This window comes from Stegodyphus dumicola, chromosome 12 (assembly GCF_044657685.1).
Source record: "Stegodyphus dumicola isolate Sdum_Otavi_A_Nest chromosome 12, ASM4465768v1".
In the NCBI taxonomy this organism is placed as follows: domain Eukaryota; kingdom Metazoa; phylum Arthropoda; class Arachnida; order Araneae; family Eresidae; genus Stegodyphus; species Stegodyphus dumicola.
This window is the reverse complement of record NC_140779.1, coordinates 57,547,836-57,567,145: the sequence shown is the minus strand read 5'-3', so window position 1 is coordinate 57,567,145 and position 19,310 is coordinate 57,547,836. Positions and strand designations below refer to the sequence as shown.

Here is a 19,310-nt window from a genome sequence, read left to right as displayed (position 1 = left end):
TATGATAGGTTCATATAGGAAATAAATGTATGGTTTTAATTTTTTGCAATTTATAAGCTGCTGCAGTTTTTGTCTTTTCTGCTTGACAGTTTTGGCTCATCTGCATTTTTGTTCTATTATTTCAACAAAGATTTTTTTAATTTAAAAAAATGATAAAGAATTTACAAATAGTAACTGTTTATTAAATTATCCATTACAATAATAAATGTTAGACACACAATTTGAGCTAAAACCTCATATATCATTTAGGAAGTCCCATGACTTATTCAGATAAAAGATGGCTGAGAAATTTTCAACAAAAATCTGATTGACAAAGCATGCAGTGGCAGTAAAGAAACTGTTTTCAAAAACTGAACTCTTTTTATGTCCCATTTATTAAAGATAATACACATACACAGAATTATTTAAATTTGCTAGAATTTACAGATATTAATTTGATACTGTATGCATTTATTTATTTAATCTTTCCACTTGTTGTTTTCATAATCATATTTTGATGTAAGGCCATCAATGGGATCAACACGCAAATGAATCATGGTCTCCAACATTTTTGCTCGATGTTCAGCAGACAAAGAATATGGCAATGGTGGATACACTAAAGAAAAAAGAAGTGTTAAAAAATAACGTTAACACAATATATAAGGTTTAATTTAACATACTTTAAAAATCATTCTTTACAATTATTTTATGCTTAATTTTCATTCATTTTAATAATAAACAATGTTAAATATTACATAATTTTATACAGTACAAAGTCTTTAATCCGGACTCCTCGGGACTTTGGCGATTCCAGGTTAGGGGTTTTTCTGGATTATAGATCATCAATTTAAATCTGGTAAGATGGCATGCAGAAATTATAAAATTAAAAATATGAAACAGTAATTTATGAAATAAAGAGCAATTATGATCTAAAGGGTATCAAAATTTACAAAAAAAAAAGCTTAATATTTATTTGTTTACTTTATTAAACATTTCTTCCAATTTAAGTTGTTTAAGTTGCTTCGTTTTATGTGCTAATACTTTCTCTTTAATTCTATAAAGAGACATAATTTCTTGTTCAGTTACAAAGTTCCACTGTTCAAGTCCTGTAATTGCTTGCTGAGAATACCGACTAACTTGTCAATCAAAATTTTTTCGTTTTCACTAACCTCTCTGTCACTTTCTTCATGCCTTTATCCATTTTTTGCAGCAATTCTACTTTTTGTTTGAAACATGCTTTCGCTTTGTAGATCCTTTGACAGCTCCAGAATCGGAAACTCTTTTTGACATAATCGAAAGTTCAAGCTTACGTTTGCTCTAACAGTCTGCAAAAAATAATAAGCCGGATCCAATTAGAAGATTAAGGAGCAACACATTCTGCAACATTAACTGAAATAGATAATTTTAGCCTAGATTATACCATCTGTTATACATTAAATGCGCATGTGTAAACGTATTATGCACATGCGTAAACAGGGTTCATAGCCACATTTTAGTTAAAAAAATAAGCACCTATAAGCACATTTTAAGAAAAAAAATAAGCACCTGTCTAATTACATCATACACAACTGCATAACCTTAAAAATTAGACTTGTAATTTAAAATATGAGAAATGAAGTACTTATAAAGAGAGAATAAGCGTTACCTCAACCATGGAAAATAATTACTTTTTTTGTTTTTGTTTTTAATTTTAAATAACAGTTCAATTTATAGAACTAGTTTACAATGAGAGAAAAAAAAAACTATGAAGAACTAAACTATATTACAAGATTTAATGATGAAATTTCAGTTCAAAATAGAGAAAATAAATAATAATAAGGCATATTTATTGTATTTGCTTGGAACATAATAATAAATACAATTTATTTTTCCACTCATATTGATATTTACATAATTTAAATCTAAATTCTGAACATTTTTCTAAATTTTCATTGTATATCAGTTTTCTCTTAACAGATATTGCAAGCAAAGAAATTTAAGTAAAAAAGAGGAACATTTCTGAAATCAGAAGACAGAAAGTTGGTTCATGCAGTCATCTTTAACAGTAAAAGCTTAACTAACCCGCATACTTGGAATTGGCAAATATTTGGACAGTCAAGCGTAACTTGAAGGAGCGGAGGGGGGATGACTGTAGCCGCTCTTTAGATTTTTCCGCTAAATAAATGCTTTTGACATTTCAATATGTGCATCATATAAAAATAAACCAACGGATCTAAAAAATATTCTGCTTAGCAAGAGCACAGTAAAACTCTTTCAGTGAGTAAGTGTTCATAAACAACTTCTCAGTTAGTAAGTAAGTGTTCATAAACAAATCTCGGACTGAACATCAAAATTAATTATCTCTGCAAAATATCGCAAACGTTATTGCGCAATACGTGCACCATAATTCTTCCCTACATGATATTACGCAATCGGAATCAACAACTGCCGGTATTGGGAGAATAAAGAACTAAATAACTGGGGTGTTTTTCATTCTAATTTTCAACAGACAGCGTTAAATTTCCGGAATAGAATCATTCTTCGCTTGGGTTGGTAGACTGCAGAACTTTTAGTCCTATTCAATCCAGATTGGAAAGTGACCAAAAAAAAAAAAAAAAAAAAAAAAAAAAAAGAGTCTGTTGCTTGTTTTTGCAGCGAACTGTAACAGTTTCAATATTCAAGATTTTGCGGAGAAAGGGAAGACTTCCTTACCTTCGTACTGTATAATATATTGGCCAAAAAATATGAAATTATTTTGACTATTCGATTACTTTATTATCCTTTTATTTAAGCCATTCCGAATATTATTCCTTAGAAAAGCTAATCTGTGTTAAAACACAACCATTTTTGGAAGTTTACTATACTTCAGCAGTTACTGCAACTATGTTATTATAAACATTCATACATATGCTCATAATATAAGCATAACGATCATAATATACACGAATATGAACTGACCAAGCAGAACGAGAATGCAAATTTTGAAGATCTTGATAGAAATTCAAACGTGTGTAGAATTTGGGTGGGAGGAAAAGAATACCGAATGTAGCGGAATTTTCTACTGCTTTCGCAATTCTTTGACCATCGTGCACACCAAAGGTTATGTTAATGCAGAAAAAGGGGGGAAAAGCTATTTCCGGGAGTATGACTCACCATCTGGCATTCCATATTAGGAAGAAAAGTTGTTTATTTAGTTTCGGCTTTGGTACGGGGAAAAATAGCGCATTCATTAAAAAAAAAAAAAACTCTAAAAGGAAAAAATAAGCACTAAAAACAAAAAAATAAGGGCTTTAAAGAAAAAGTAAGCACCTATAAGGGCCTTTATATTTTATTTTCATATATAAGGACTTATAAGGACCGCTACGAACCCTGGTAAATGCTACGCATGCGCAGAAAGTTTGTAGCTCTGAGGCCTGGATTATAGATCATTCTGGATTATGGATGTCCGGATTAAAAACTTTGTACTGTACAATTTTTTTAGGGGGAAGGCATACATAATTGATGAAAACTTAGACTGAAAATTAACAATCCAAACTGGCATTTAAAGAAGTAATTTTAATATTTTTAGACAGCTTGATAGTAATTTGAGCTCCTAATATAAATACTCTTCTTTAAAGAATGTACAAATGCTGCTTAATTTCTATGCACATAATAATACCCCTTCGTCCCCCTGGGGAGGGAAAAAAAAACACTTTTAATTTATCTTTACCCAAAAAAAAAAAAAAAAAAAAAAAAAAAACATTTCCCCCTTCATATACATAAAATGTAAAATAAACAAACATAAAAAACTGGAAATTAAAATGACTAATAGTTTCAAAATGCATATTTTTTCTCAAAACAGTCATTACAAATGTGATATTCTTTGCATTATCAGACAGTTTCACTGTAAATATAATGTTTGTTACATACAAGACATCTTTTAAATATATTGTTCATTCATAGAGGGAGAAATATATTCTGAAAGAGTTGTCATTTCCCAAAGACAAGTTGCTTTCTTCTTCATAACCTGTTTCACTACTAGAGCTAATATCTATTGTTTTACTATTAAATTATTTTATTATTAACACTTTTGCATTATCATATTCTGATACAAAAAATATTCCTTCATTTTACATTAATCCTTTTTATATTTCACCTTAAATATTCTGAAAAGCCCATGATATCTCTGATATTTTACCACAAACTATGATAAAGGAATTATCAGAAATGCAAAATATACTTTTAAAGTAATTAACAAAGCAGGATCTATTTAAAAATTTAACATTTATAAAATTAATTGTAACATTTTCTGAAATAATAGCGATTTGAAACATTCAATTCAATAACTGTAACACATTCTAGACATACATTACAAAAATCCAACTACTTTAATCAAAAATTAAAACTCTAAGTAACTGAATTTACAACTTTACATAATCAAAGAATGTGAATCATTATAACCATACATTTAAGACGTTAGAAAAGTTTCAATTTTGAGTCTTTAAACTACAATTTTATCAGACTAATATCTAAATAAAAAAAAAAAAAAATAGGATAAAGTTAACTATTGTCTTTAAGGATGAAAATGAAAAAAAGGGGGGGGGGACTTCTATGTAAAAAGAACAAAAAGAATTATGCACTCACATTTGCACAAAAAGTGGAGGGATATTTTGGTCTTAAAAAAGTAAGATAATATTTTCTTTAAGTTAATTTGAACTCAAAATCAGACATTTTCAATCAAGAACTATAAATTTATGTTTAATTTGACTTTTTACAATTCTAAATACTTGAACTTGATTATGTATTCTTTTAAGTATTATCTGTCAATTTTAAGCATTTTTGATAACTTTTATTCTGTAGTACAATTGCAATGCTGTTTATAGTAAACAAATTAAATAATTAAAGCATTTAAACTAAAATTTTTAAAATTGCAATCAACCACAACATTTTTTTCCTCTCCTAATGTTAAATGAAAACAGATATTTCTGTTACAAAGCTTGTTGGTAATATAACTGCCTCAAATACTGCAGTCTCAAATACAAAGGTGCTGGCTAAAACTAGAGGCATGTGAATTCTTACAAAGATCTGAGATATTAAACTTCTAATCATTAAGATTTTTTTTGCCATTAATCTTTTGAACCCTAATTTAAAAACATATTACATATCTTATCTTAAAATATCAAAAGGATTAGTTTTACTAGTGTCCAACACAAACATTTATTAAAACTAAAAGATGCATGCTGCAATTTTACTGGAAATTAGATTACCAATAATTTATGATAATCCTAAGAATGATATTGCATGTACACTTCTAAGAACTAAAAATTATTACATTTTTAAAATTTTTCTTAACTTTCTTGTAAAAATTTACTGGTTAATTGAAATAATCACCCTTTCCTCGACATTTGCTTTGATCTAAAAAATATTCTGAAATATTGTAAAAAATTATACTACCAAATATTTCCCACCCTGTCAAAATTATGCTGAGAAAATTGCACCTAAAGTTTTTATTGCATACTCATTTATTAAATTTAAATTGTACCTTCTTGAGGTACCCTGAATTTTTTATTAATTAGTACCCTGAATTAAATATCCCTGAAATTTTTATAAAATCTACACTTACGTTTGCGTTTTTTTTAAATTTTTAATATGCATATATATATATATATATGCACCTGTTATATATATATATATATATATATAAAACAGGTTTCAAATTTTACTTTACTTCAATATTTTTAAGTGAAGAACTTTTTTCCATCTTCTTATTCTTACAAAAAGGATTCAAAATTTGAGTTTTGATACCTCAAAAAGATCCAAAAAATTTGGATTTTGAATATCTCAATTTAAAACCATACAATTGAAGTAATAGGATCTTGAAATTATATACTTACAAGCAAGAGAAATTATCCTTAAAGAAATTTTATAATCTAATAACAGTAATAATATTGGAAGCGTAAGAAGATGATACAAATAAAAGAAACAAGCAGTGGAAACCCTCAAGTGTGAAAGCAGTGGCATAAGATTCCTCAAAATATAGACTTAATTGAAACCATGTAATTTTCTGCTATCAAAAATTTAATTTTATGAATTTTATTGAAAATTTTATTTATAAATAATTTTATAAAACATATACATTTTTGATTTACATATTCATATACAGATGAAAAATATATTTACATTCTGTGTACCACTTACTGTATTTTGCATTCCAGTTTACTGGCTGAAATGTAAAAAGAATGTCCCTCCACCCAAGGGAGGGCTAAAAATAATATTCACATAGATGGGATATTAGACTCGAAACGGCACTTTGCGTTGAATCTCTTAAATGTGATGTATCACTTTTCAAATTGTTGCCACTAAATATTATAACTCCGTATTATATTTAAAGAAATTAAATAATGAAGAATTGGCATGAATGTATGTATGTTTCTTGCATTGTGAAAAAACAATGGTACATAGAATCATCAAATTGTGAATAACATAGCACTCTATATGAACATGAGTACCTAGAAGCCCGAATTTGGAATTTGTTTCATTGTCTATTTCATATTCTGTAAAGCTTTAATGAAATTTTTATTAATGAACTCAACAATTTCAAAGCTAGCAGTGGCAATATTATAGGGAATAAAATTTTTTTATCTAAAGCTCATTAGACTGTCTTAGCTGAAATTTTAAAGATATGCTGTTTTTAAATATTTTTAGCCCAAATGTTCTCAAAATGTGTATGTGTCTAAGTGAAAAAAAATGCCTTTGCGTAATATTTTATTATTTAAGAAATAATTATATTTATTATCCTTGATATTGGAGTGGCAATGCCATATTTGTATCATGTAATCATTGCTGAGCAACATGAGAAAATGTTGTTATTCTGAAAGTTTTACCAGTTAGTAGTTGACTGAAAATTTATCAAGAAAGAAATAGTAAAAGTATGCTAGAGTGTGATGCCATAACAGATAAAATTGTGTTTTAAATTATCTGTCTCCGTAAACTAAGAATAAAATTTATGTTTTACTAAGAAGCTCATCTTCTATTTCGACTGCAAAATACGTTACAGTCTTGTAAACTTGGAGGTTCCACCAAGATACTGGAAATTAGTAGTGCAATTATCAATTCGATGGTGCTGGTCTACTAATCCAAGAAAATTGCTGAAATTTTGAGAATACGTTTGCTAGTACCAATAACATCAATAGTTTAACATCAACAGTGTCTCCTGTGTCTCGAATGTGATGCCGAGTTTGTTTATTTCAAGGAGAAACGGATGTCAGAAGTCTGCCATTTTAAAGACAGTGTTTGAAGCAAATCATTCAAAGGTTATCTTCTGTGTTTCTATAACTTGCATTCGAGCAAAGAAATGTCAGAACAGGATATTACTGATCTCCAAAGATAAGATTAACTTTTAGTTTTTATAAAAAAAGTATTTATTGAGTTTTAATATTTCATTTTAGAATTATATTTAAATAGAGTAAGTTTTTGTTTAAAATTACTGATACTAAAAATATTTAGCCCAAAATTATAATTAATATTTGTGGTAATGAAGTATTTAAAAACTTATTATTTAAGCTTTACTGTTATTTGTATATATATATATATATATATATATATATATATTGTTTGTTTGTTTGTTTTTGTTTTTTGTTTATTGGAATAGCTGATTTTTCTTTTTTTTTATTCTGATAAATGATATGTAAAATCCATCCTGGCTATTTAAAAAAAAAAAGAAAAAAGTGTTTCTGAATATGTTGCCAAGCAGGCATGTGAAAAATAAGTAGTAACGTCAAAGTGCTGCAGTGTGATTTTATTGTACTGCCAAACAGGCAAAAGTCTTTTCTTAGTTCTCGCCATCCAGGCATATGGTAGATGGTAATGTCATCTTAACATATGAAAGCTAAATTATATTGTCAAACTGGCAAAAATTATAAATTATATTATTCCTAATATTGACACAATGTCAGTAATTGAAGCCATGCTAAATATTTGTAGCATGGCTTCAATTACTGACATTGTGTCAATATTAAGAACTTGTACAGCATCCAGATATTTTGAAGCTAAACAAATAGCTGTAATCAAATTTATTGCCATTTGGTGTTATTGTTAAAGGAACACATGTGTTGAAGTTAATTTTTGGAAACACTTCTGCAAAAACTGGTACTAAAGTCAAAGGTGCTTTGGCTTTATTATTAGACTAGCAGCCTTGCTGCCAGCCTTCATCTGGCTTTTAAATGTAACAGAAAAATGGCTGAAGGAAACACCAAACGTTAAATTTAAAAACTGCGTAGAATTTTACTCTGCAGAACAACTTCATAAAAAAAGTTATGACATATAACAAAATTACAATAAAATAAGCAATATCCCTTAATACAAATATTAATTATCCTAATAAATTAGAAATTGTAGTAAGCTCGCCTAAAAGTTACCAGGAGCTGTGGCTCAAAAGTTCAACACATTTTAAAAAACAATTTCATTGAAGGGTGAGATATTATGCTACACGAGAAAAGAAAATAAACACAGTAAAATATTTAGCGTTGGAAACTAGTAGTGGCAAAAAATACAGTAAAATACCTATGGATGTGACACTTGAAAAATTAAAACATATGAAAATCAAACCAAGGAACAAGTTAAAACATAAAACAAACAAAATCAGATAAAAATAGAAAGCGGAAAATGGTAAATTAGCTGAATTTGACTTCCAATCTGGCTTTTCAAGGGAAACATCTGATTGAACATCGAATCAAGCTAACTCCATTACGCGTTTCGCCGAAACAGACAATTGAAACTTTTTCGCTACAAAATTTTTTAATTAGACAATGTGTCTTGGAAAATTTATTAGTCTCAATTCTCTGTTCCAATTTCCCGACGCATCCGCACAAAATAACACATTAAGGTGTTAAAATATGTAAAAACTATTCCGATTAAATCTAAAATAAAAATAAAAATAAAAATAAATAGCGGTCTGCTATTAGTCCTAAATATACAATAACATACGGGTTGGGCCTGCAAGCTTAAAGATTTATAACTTTATTTAAATTTCTTTGATGGCCAATTTTACTACTTTTATTAACAAATCGGGTCTTTTCGTTTTTCATAGTAGCTTGATCGCCCGCTAGCTTGAAGAATTACAACTTTTTATTAACAAAATGACCGTTTTTTCCTTTTACTCTTACTTTAGTGGCCAAGTTTAGTAGTTTTAGCTGAATTAGCCATTTTCACTTTCAGTAACAATTTTTTCTTCCAACAACATGACTGACGCCATTTTGATATATTTACACGTTTTTCCGAGCTTTCCGACTCCCTTCGAAAATTAGAGATGAGTTACAGCTAACGGACAGTCTTTTCGTATTGGCTGATGCCCAAAAGACATCGCTCCCCCCTACTTACGTCACAAGACGAGTGGGATGACGCTGAAGTTCACAGAAGGGAATTACAACCCCTTTTCAACTTAGTTTTAAGAGGGAGAGCTCTGCATCGACACAGGTCAGTTTTTTCTGTTTCTTTTACAACCACTTTTTTCTTTCTCTTAGCAAGACCCACTGTGTTCATTTTCATTTAAATTTTCATTTAAATTTAATTACAGATTTCTAAATTTAATAAAGTTATAAATCTTTAAGCTTGCAGACCCAACCCATATGTTATTGTATATTTAGGACTAATAGCAGACCGCTATTTATTTTTGTCTTGATTTTAGATGTAATCGGAATAGTTTTTACATATTTTAACACCTTAATGTGTCATTTTGTGCGGACGCGTCGGGAAATTGGAACAGATAATTGAGACTAATAAATTTTCCAAGACACTTTGTCTAATTAAAAAATTTTGTAGCGAAAAAGTTTCAATTGTCTGTTTCGGCGTAACGGGTAATGGAGTTAGCTTGATTCGACGTTCAATCAAATATTTCCCTTGAAAAGCCAGATTGGAAGTCGAATTCAGCTAATTTACCATTTCCCGCTTTCTATTTTTATCTGATTTTGTTTGTTTTATGTTTTAACTTGTTTCTTGGTTTGATTTTCATATGTTTTAATTTTTCAAGTGTCACATCCATAGGTATTTTACTGTATTTTTTGCCATTACTAGTTTCCAACGCTAAATATTTTACTGTGTTTATTTTCTTTTCTCGTGTAGCATAATATCTCACCCTTCAATGAAATTGTTTTTTAAAATGTGTTGAACTTTTTGGAGCCACAGCTCCTGGTAACTTTTAGGCGAGCTTACTACAATTTCTAATTTATTAGGATAATTAATATTTGTATTAAGGGATATTGCTTATTTTATTGTAATATTGTTATACGTCATAACTTTTTTTATGAAGTTGTTCTGCAGAGTAAAATTCTACGCAGTTTTTAAATTTAATGTTTGGTGTTTCCTTCAGCCATTTTTCTGTTACATTTAAAAGCCAGATGAAGGCTGGCAGCGAGGCTGCTAGTCTAATAATAAAGCCAAAGCACCTTTGACTTTAGTACCAATTTTTGCAGAAGTATTTCCAAAAATTAACTTCAACACATGTGTTCCTTTACCAATAACACCAAATGGCAATAAATTTGATTACAGCTATTTGTTTAGCTTCAAAATATCCGGATGCTGTACAAGTTCCTAATATTGACACATTGTCAGTAATTGAAGCCATGCTACAAATATTTAGTAGAATGGGTTTGCTGAAAGAAATACAAACTGATCAAGGTACTTCCTTCATGACCAATCTAGCTATTGAATTTGTTGAAAAATTTGGAATAAAAGTAACTGGAAGCTCAGTACACCATCCGCAAAGCAACCTTGTTGAAAGATTTCACTGAACAATCAAACAAATTTTAAAAGTCTTATGTATCGAAGCAACCCGCAACCCCTGAGTGGGAAAAGCGAGTTCCCACACCTCCATTTGCTTAGGGAACAAAAACGCACGAGAGTACGGGATTTACACCTGCAGAATTAGTATATGGCCAAAATCTTAGAACACATGTAACATTATTATATGAACAATGGATGAATCCTGAAGACAAAGGAAATAATGTTGTTGAATACGTTTTCCAACTGATAAATCGGTTAAAAAGATGCAAAGAGCTGGCTTTGGATAAAACGATGGAAATGCAAACAAAAAGAGAAGTGTAGTATGATTGTAAAGCTATCAAAAGAGAATTTTCTGAAGGAGATTTAATTAGTTGTATCAATGAGTAAACCAACTAGACTAGCAGTTGAATGTAAAGGTCCTGGGAATGTTGAAAAAAATTATCCGAAACTAATTATGTTGGGAGTTTAAAAGAAAAGAAAAAAAAAAAAAAAAAACATAATCAAGTCTGCCATGTTAACACCTTATCATAGGTGAGCAGAATCGGTTAACCTTATGATCACAAAAGACCAATCTGTAATTGATGATATGGAGGAAAATTTCCCAACAACTGATTCTGAACCAACATTTTTCGATTTTGAGGAAATCAAAGAAAACAGTTCCTTAAATGATAAGCTAAATGAACAACAAATTCAAGAACTGCAGGATCTGCTATTGAAATTTTCAAAAATCTTCTCTATTAAGCCCGGAAAAGCTCATTTATAATGCATGATATTAATTGACAAGAAAACACACCGATCCACTGTAAACTACACAGAATTTCTTCTAGACAGAAATTAAAAACAGAAATTGATAAAATGCTTCAACATAAAATAATTGAAATAGGAGATGCTCAGAGATCTTATATCGACTATAGAAGATTTAATAAGTTGACTAAAACACAATTCATCCCCTTGGCTAATACCAAACAGCGAGCGGAAGCTGTAACAGGCACAATATATATAACTCTTTTGGATTTAACAGAGGGATACTGGCAAATACTGTTAACACCTAATGCCCAACGATTAGCCACTTTTGTTACAAGTTTTCACACATTTAGACCTCTATGGATGCCTTTAGGACTTAAAAATGCGTCATTTTCATTTAGCAAAATGATGGCCGAAATGTTTAAAGTTGTTATTCTGAAAGTTTTACCAGTTAGTAGATGACTGAAAATTTATCAAGAAAGAAATAGTAAAAGTAGGCTAGAGTGTGATGCTGTAACGGATAAAATTGCATTTTAAATTATTTACCTCTGTGAACTGAGAATAAAATTCATGTTTTACTAAGAAGCTCATATGTTATTTCGTTAAATACTGCAAAATACGTTACAATACAAAATGTGAAAACCTCCACACTTTATTTATTTTCTCCCTATATTAAAATGCTCTGTTTTCCCTAGAACACAGGTTTACTCCTTGTACTAGCACACATGTTAAACTAAATTATGAAAACAAAAATTCACATCATTATTTGTCATAAATCAGGGTTGCACATGTAGCAAGTTCTCACAGGTTCAATGATTGTGCAATGGCAGGAATCAGTGTAGCAAATTTTGCAAGGTTCATTTTTATAATCATTGCAATGAACTAGAAAAGCATAATTTTAATGCAACTGTTTAACATGTTCTTTCATGTATTCTTCCCTTTGTTAGATTGCAAAATTTCTTTGAAGAATAATTTGTCTTGTTACAAGTGCATAATTGAAAGATTTTATTATTCATATGAGCATGTTTTACTTAAATCACATTTAAAAAAAAAAGGAACAATGTAGTACTTTCTTAAATGTATAAACTTAAACTATTTAGTAATTCAAAAACAGAATGTTCCATACCATACGTTACCAGCAAATAATAGGCCCACAGCACCGTACTCATAAAACACAAAATACCACCAATATTGTATTTCCAGTCACCATTAGGTGCTCGTTGTTCAGCAAATGTCAAGCAAAAGCTGTGCCTGTACACTAAACAATAAGATTTGAATAATAATAAGCATCTGTAAATTATAAAATTATTTTTTCTCTCAATTTCATTTCAAAATTTTTAAAAAATTAACAATAGAATAAACAAATCAAAAAAAACAGAATAAACATTCCAAAAAGTATACTACATGATCAATTGAAGAAGATTGGGTATTAAGTTCCTATGAAGTATGGGTATACCGTATTTCAACAGAAAAGACTGTGTTTCCTCGAGTTTTGGCATGTGGTTTGGTTTATTTGATTATGGCAAAGTATTCGAGGACTATCTGCCTAAGGCGTGGGATGCTTCCATGGAGGACTTTCTAAGAAAAACTAGCTTATTTATAAGTTACACATTCGGGAAAACTATGAAAAGAATCATGCAGCCAGCTGTTTGCTGGAATTCGAACCCCAGACTGAACTGTTATCCTTCTGTGATTTTATCACTCGGTCGCTGGTGGGCCTGTTTTGGTCCTTGATTCATAAACAAAAGCCCCTTTCTCTAAAGTGGCTTATTTCTGGAGATTAAAAGTATAGACAATAATGTTACAATAAAAAGATTACAGGTAAGTCAAAAGAACTTAACAATATCAAGATCATTCATTACATATTAATTTAATAATATCAAGAGAAGGGCTGCATCTCTAAAAGACAACAAGAGAAGGGTTGTGTATGATGGGACTATAAAGGAATTATGTACTATGAATTATTGTCACAAAATCAGACAAATTTGGAAAAAAAAAATAATAATAATAATAATAATAATGCTCTCAAATGGCAGCTTTTTTTAGCAGAATTTGAAGTAAAGTATTCAGAACTGATCAGTCTTTGAGACGCTATTTTCCATTATGATAATGATCTACCCCACATTTTGATGAATATTACTTATTGAGCATATCTGACATGTTTTGCGTCACCTCCCACATTCAATAGATCTTACCCTCTTCAATATTCGTCTTTTTAGTTCACTTTAAAATTCTCTGAATGGCATGGAGTTAATTTCCTTAGAGATTGCCAAACAGCATGTTGATAACCATACAAATAAATCTATTGACTCCACTTTTTTTTATTTTTCAGCTGCTTGAGAGATGGAAAAAGTCATAAAATAAAATGCTGCTTAAGTGATTCAATGAAAGTTCATGTTTTTATATTGCTTCATTCATATTTATCATAATAAAACCACAGAATTTTTTGGATGACCCAATATTTTAAGCTTCTGCATACATAGTAGTGGCTGTATTATTATTACTGCTATTATTATTACAGAAGTATCGAATAATGAACTTTTGCAAATTTTCCATTTTAGATATATCTCTAGTTCCAGGTCATACATTCCAGGCTGCAAAAAAGAAAATATATGCACTCGAAAAAAAAACTGAGCCACAATTACTAAACATCTCATGCAAATGTGATTTGGCGAGTAGTGTAAATGATAATATTTGCAGCCCCAATTGGCCTTGTGGAGTGATACAGCACACATTTGGTAGAATGTATAAGGGCAAGTGCAGTGAGTGACGAGCATTTACAACCATGCTGACGGTTTGGGCACATTACACTGTAACAAAAGAAGCCTTTAAGACATACTCGACAGCACTGTTGGTTGAACACGTGGATCAGCTGGCATACTGGTTGAAGCAATATGGTCATAGTCCCTTGCTTGAATCAGTGGCTCAGTGAAGGCATGTCAGCTACTGTAGTGGCTCAGGACATAACTGGGCCACCAAAGAGAAAGATGATTGTGCAATTAGAAAAAGCTGTCATGTCCACACCAACAGTTACGTTATCAACAATTCAACACCATTTGCCAACATGCAGAGATCACACTATATATCCAGGGATACAATTCGCAAAAGACTAGGTCACGATGGGCTCAGATCTCGACGTCCATTAAGACACTTGCCATTGACACTCCACCATAAGCAGTGCCGTCTTGCACGACGCTGCTCTCAAGCTAGACAGTGTCCAGTTACAGAAATGTGATCTTTAGGAATGAATGGGACAAAATGCAGATGTTAAAGCCATTGTGAATGATTACTAAGGAACCAACAGGATTGACCCATTGGTGTGATATGATTGGTCACCTACATCAACAAATAAACTAAGTGTAGGTACAGAAAATAATGTTGTTAATTTAAATTAACAACAGAATTTATTTCATTTTTGTGTGTATAAATAAGTTGCTATTGTATACTGCAAATGATGGCATAGTACATAACCTAATTTTTTATATGTTTAAAATAAAGATAGTATTATCAAAGTATGTATATACATTAAGATATACTCGACTCGCTTTAAAAGAGGGTTTATGCATACTCATTAACATGCTAAAATGAAACTGTATTGCCATGCTATATGATGGATTCTCAGATTTTCTCATTATATAAGAGTGAAACAGTATTGTAAGCAATTGCGTTATCATGAGCTATTTTACCCAAATCATCTCAATGAATTAATCATGGCCAAGAGGAAAACAGCATATGCTATTGGCCAAGGCCATACTACAGGTGTAACAGGAGAATTTTACTTAGTTCAATTACAATTCTACAGCAGAATAACACAGGCAATAAAATTCCAAAGATCTAACCCATCCTCCATACCACAAATTTTTCAAGGAAGCTTTTGACTCAATCACACCCCAATGTCATAAAGACAATATTCATTTACAAACATAGTCTTCTGGAGGATTTGAACACAGATCCAATAATATGGCAGTTGATACTACTAATCACCATACCAATTAGGAAAGCATTAGCAATTTAATACAAAGTGAATCTGAACAAGAGTGCAAAACCTTAGGGGGAAATAAAAGGCAGCTATATAAACAATATTTATCATAGAATGTATGGTCGGAAAGCAAAGAGTGAGAAGTTACAGGGTAGTTTTCCACTGTCATATTTAAAAGAATTAACACAAGAATGAGAGGAGATACTTCCCAAAACATCTTGTTAACAGAACATGCTCATAGAAATCGCTCAAAAGAACTTCCACCAGCTAGGGGTTGGTGCACATTTGTGAATACGCCAGGTTTTTCCCGAATATTGCCAGCAATAACTGTGATTCTGGTGACTAGATCCATATTATTTTCAAAGGGGCACTTGTACATAAGGCTTGCCATATGGCCCCACAGGAAAAGTCCAAACACAAGAGATCCGGTGATCTTGGTGGCCCAGCTATGGAATCACCTCGACCAATTTATCGACCTGGAAATTTTGTGGTTCTTATAACCACAAAAAAGTCACTCATCCACGGTAGAAAATGTCATTGGGTTAGAGAACTGACTCTTTTTATACCAGTTATTACAATGCCACCTAGCGGCTTGCTGTTTGAGTTGAGTTCCAACCATACATTCTATGATGAATATTGCTTGTATAGTTGCCTTCTATCCCCCCTTAAAGTTTTGCCCTCTTGTTCCGATTCATCCTGTATAATATAGCCTTCCAGTCTTATTAAATATTAGAAGGGCCATAAAAATATCTATAAAACTTCATTAAAATATAAATCATGAATTTTTTTCCTTCTCTTAACAGTATCATATAGTAAAAACTATAAGAAAAATGTAACCCCCCCCCAAAAAAAAGTTAAAACAGTTCTTTAGGGCAAAGGCTAGACAAAAATAGCAATTGTAGTCTCATTTATCAGCATATACAGTCTTGTGGTTCTTGCTAAATACCAGACAAACCTCAGTTTTCTTTATTTTGCAGGTGTACATAACATTGATTAGACCAAATATATACTTAGAGCTTGGAACTAGGATTAGTATCTGTTTTCATAAACAAATGAGATTGTTACATAATGACACCCTCCCATTGCATAGCATGGCATATCCAAGATTAAAAGGTTCACTTCACTGCAAACAGAAATGGTGAATAATAAATTTTAAAAAACAGATATGGATACCTATGTTGGTACTTCTTGATTATTTACACTCACTCTGAAAAGCTTCAGATGTCGCCAACAGGTATTTATGTGGCAACCAAGTTTTGTGTATAGCACAAAAGGATGTGCACTTTCAAGATTCAATGAACATTTTCCCAATAAGTATTTCTTTTTGCATTTAGTACATTTGTTTTCATTGTTAACAAACTGATATGCAACTGTGGAGTCTGCCTTCTTTTGCATTCATTATAGAGTTATACACTGAAGTTTCCCCTATTCTTGGATGATTGTGATCATGATCAGCATGTAATGGCAAGGTTATATGTGATGCCAAATTTGTGGAATTCATTTTTTTTTTTATTAAAGAAAACAGATTTCTACATACATGGGAAGAACAACAATGAGAAAAAAATTACAGGTGTAAGTGAGTAGGACAAAAGACAATTTATCACAAAATCTGATGTGTACACCACCTGACTCCCTTGTACGGAATATTAAATTATACACATTTTTTCTTGCATTTCATTTAAACTTATTGGATTGAATTAAATCTACTTTGTCAATAGTGCATAAACCACAATAGAATAAATGCACTCTTCAAAATTCACTATATTTGTTTACCATAGCGACACTCTGGCGTTAAGTTCACTTACCAGCATTATATTTCGCTTCTATTATAACTCAGAATGCACAAAATTTATATCATTTGAAGAATTATCTAATCATAGTCACATGTTCTATTCAAATACTATAATAAATCTAGAACGATGTATAAAAGAAATTAAGCAAACAAAACAAAATTGAACAATTTTTCACAGATGATTCCATATTTCTCATTCAATTAATTCAGTTCTCACTTCGCAACAAGGCAAAAATACATAAAAACTCAAAATATCTATATTAAAAATTTTGAAGTAAATCTTAAAACACATATTTTCTCGAAAAATTTCAGAAAAGATTAAGCATGATTTAATTCACAATAATAAATAAAGACGTTATCTTTGTTGTTGCGAAGCTCAGTCTCTCTATATTGGCAACAAATCTACTTTTCTGCTGTTTCAAATGTAAATAAATGTTCCCCCATGTTATTTAAAAATTAGGTTTAACTGCACTTAAACAGCTTTGAAATTGTTGATAATTCTACAAATATTGCTTGCAGATTTTCTAAAGGCATAAAAATCTTAACCGGAAGATAAGAACAATATAATCATTTTTAAAAATAAGAACAATCATTTTTAAAACAAAAAATGGACAATTTACAAACATATAAGAGTAAAGAAACTGAGATCACTGAGCTGGGTAACAGAGTAGTATATATATATATATATATACCAGGTGGCCATAATTAAACTGACAGTGCTCACAGTGTTCTGCAGCGCGATCTATTTGCGAGAATGACGCCACATTTTGTAGGAGGATTAAACAAAACGGGGGACGAAGGATTCCGCGAAAAAACAAATTAGTTCCAAAAGTCACCGCTAGGGGAATATTTGGCACTGTGTAATAGAAAATAGAGTGTTAACAAATGCAAATTAATATGGAATAAAATTACCTTTTATTATGCACATTTTCTGATTTAGTTCAAGTGCAATATGGCAACACTTTTAAAAAAGCATAAAATCTACATAGACACCGATAAAGTCTCGTGATCTGCAATATCATGTATGCTGAGCAGAAGTTCTTTATTCAAATTTAACTTTACATCCATTTGCACAGTGCCAGCTGCTTGGGTTTTAAAAGGCAATGTGTTACATTTTGAATCAATCGGATTGAAAGTTTATGTGCAATGTCTCCTTCTTTAGTCGAGCGTGCGTTACTGGTCAAATTCTTTTAGCTCAACCAGTGCAACGCGTCAGCCGTTCTTTGTGCTTTTAGAACGCACAAAAAAATGTGTAAAGGTAATGGTCCTGTGCCAATTAATGGGCTAAAAGCAATGGTTGCGACGTTTGAGAAAACAGGTTCTCTGAAGGTTCAGTCAGGCAGAGAACAAAAACACGTACCACAGGATACAATCGAAGCAGTTGCCCTGGCCGATTGTCGACAGAGGACCAGACAATACTGCTGCCACCTCTAGCGCTCGTGGAGTAGCTCAGAATATGGATATGCCTTACAGTATGGTATGGAAAATCTTACGAAAGATTATCAACTTCTATCCGTACATGATCAGCCGTGTACAGGAGTTACTGTATCCCGAATAAGATAAGCAATTGACTTTTGCTCTCACCTTTCTTGCCAGAATGGAGGTGGATGATGCTTGGCCATGGAAAATCTTATGGGGAGACGAAGCCCACTTTTACCTGAATGGAACTGTGAATACCCAGAACTGCCGAATTTGGGATGACAAACCACCACATGCAGTCACAGCAATTCCCTTACATTCACCAAAGGTAACTGTTTGGTGTGGGTTCACAGTGGAATTTATTGAAGGTCCATTCTTCTATTAGAACATTACCGCGACAGGACCGGAAACCTGTTCTGTTACCAGAAAGAAATATCGCCACATGTGGAAACAGCTTTGTCATTCCCGCACTTCAGCAAAGACAATGCCCTGGAAAGTCATGTTCATGCAAGATGGAGCCCCTCCACACGTTGCTGTACGGGTGCAACAGATGCTACAACAGAAATTCACAACAGAGTCATTAGCCGCTACTTTCCAGCTGCATGGCCAAATCAGTCGCCTGATCTTACCCCATGTGATTTCTGGCTATGGGGTTACCTT

At 31.4% G+C, this 19,310-nt stretch overlaps 1 protein-coding gene across 1 annotated transcript in view; it reads right to left on the bottom strand.

Moving 5' to 3' along the window:
• Positions 1-356: 356 nt before the first annotated feature.
• LOC118180701 (cytochrome c oxidase subunit 4 isoform 1, mitochondrial-like) overlaps positions 357-19,310 on the bottom strand; it is a 57,051-nt gene continuing 38,097 nt past the window's right edge. Inside the window, exons 3-4 of the mRNA XM_085827742.1 lie at positions 12,587-12,718; positions 357-595 (exon numbers count right to left, since the gene is read on the bottom strand). Coding sequence (XP_085683868.1) covers positions 459-595; positions 12,587-12,718 — 269 coding nt within the window. The 3' untranslated portion in view covers positions 357-458. The remainder of the gene's footprint in view (positions 596-12,586; positions 12,719-19,310) is intronic.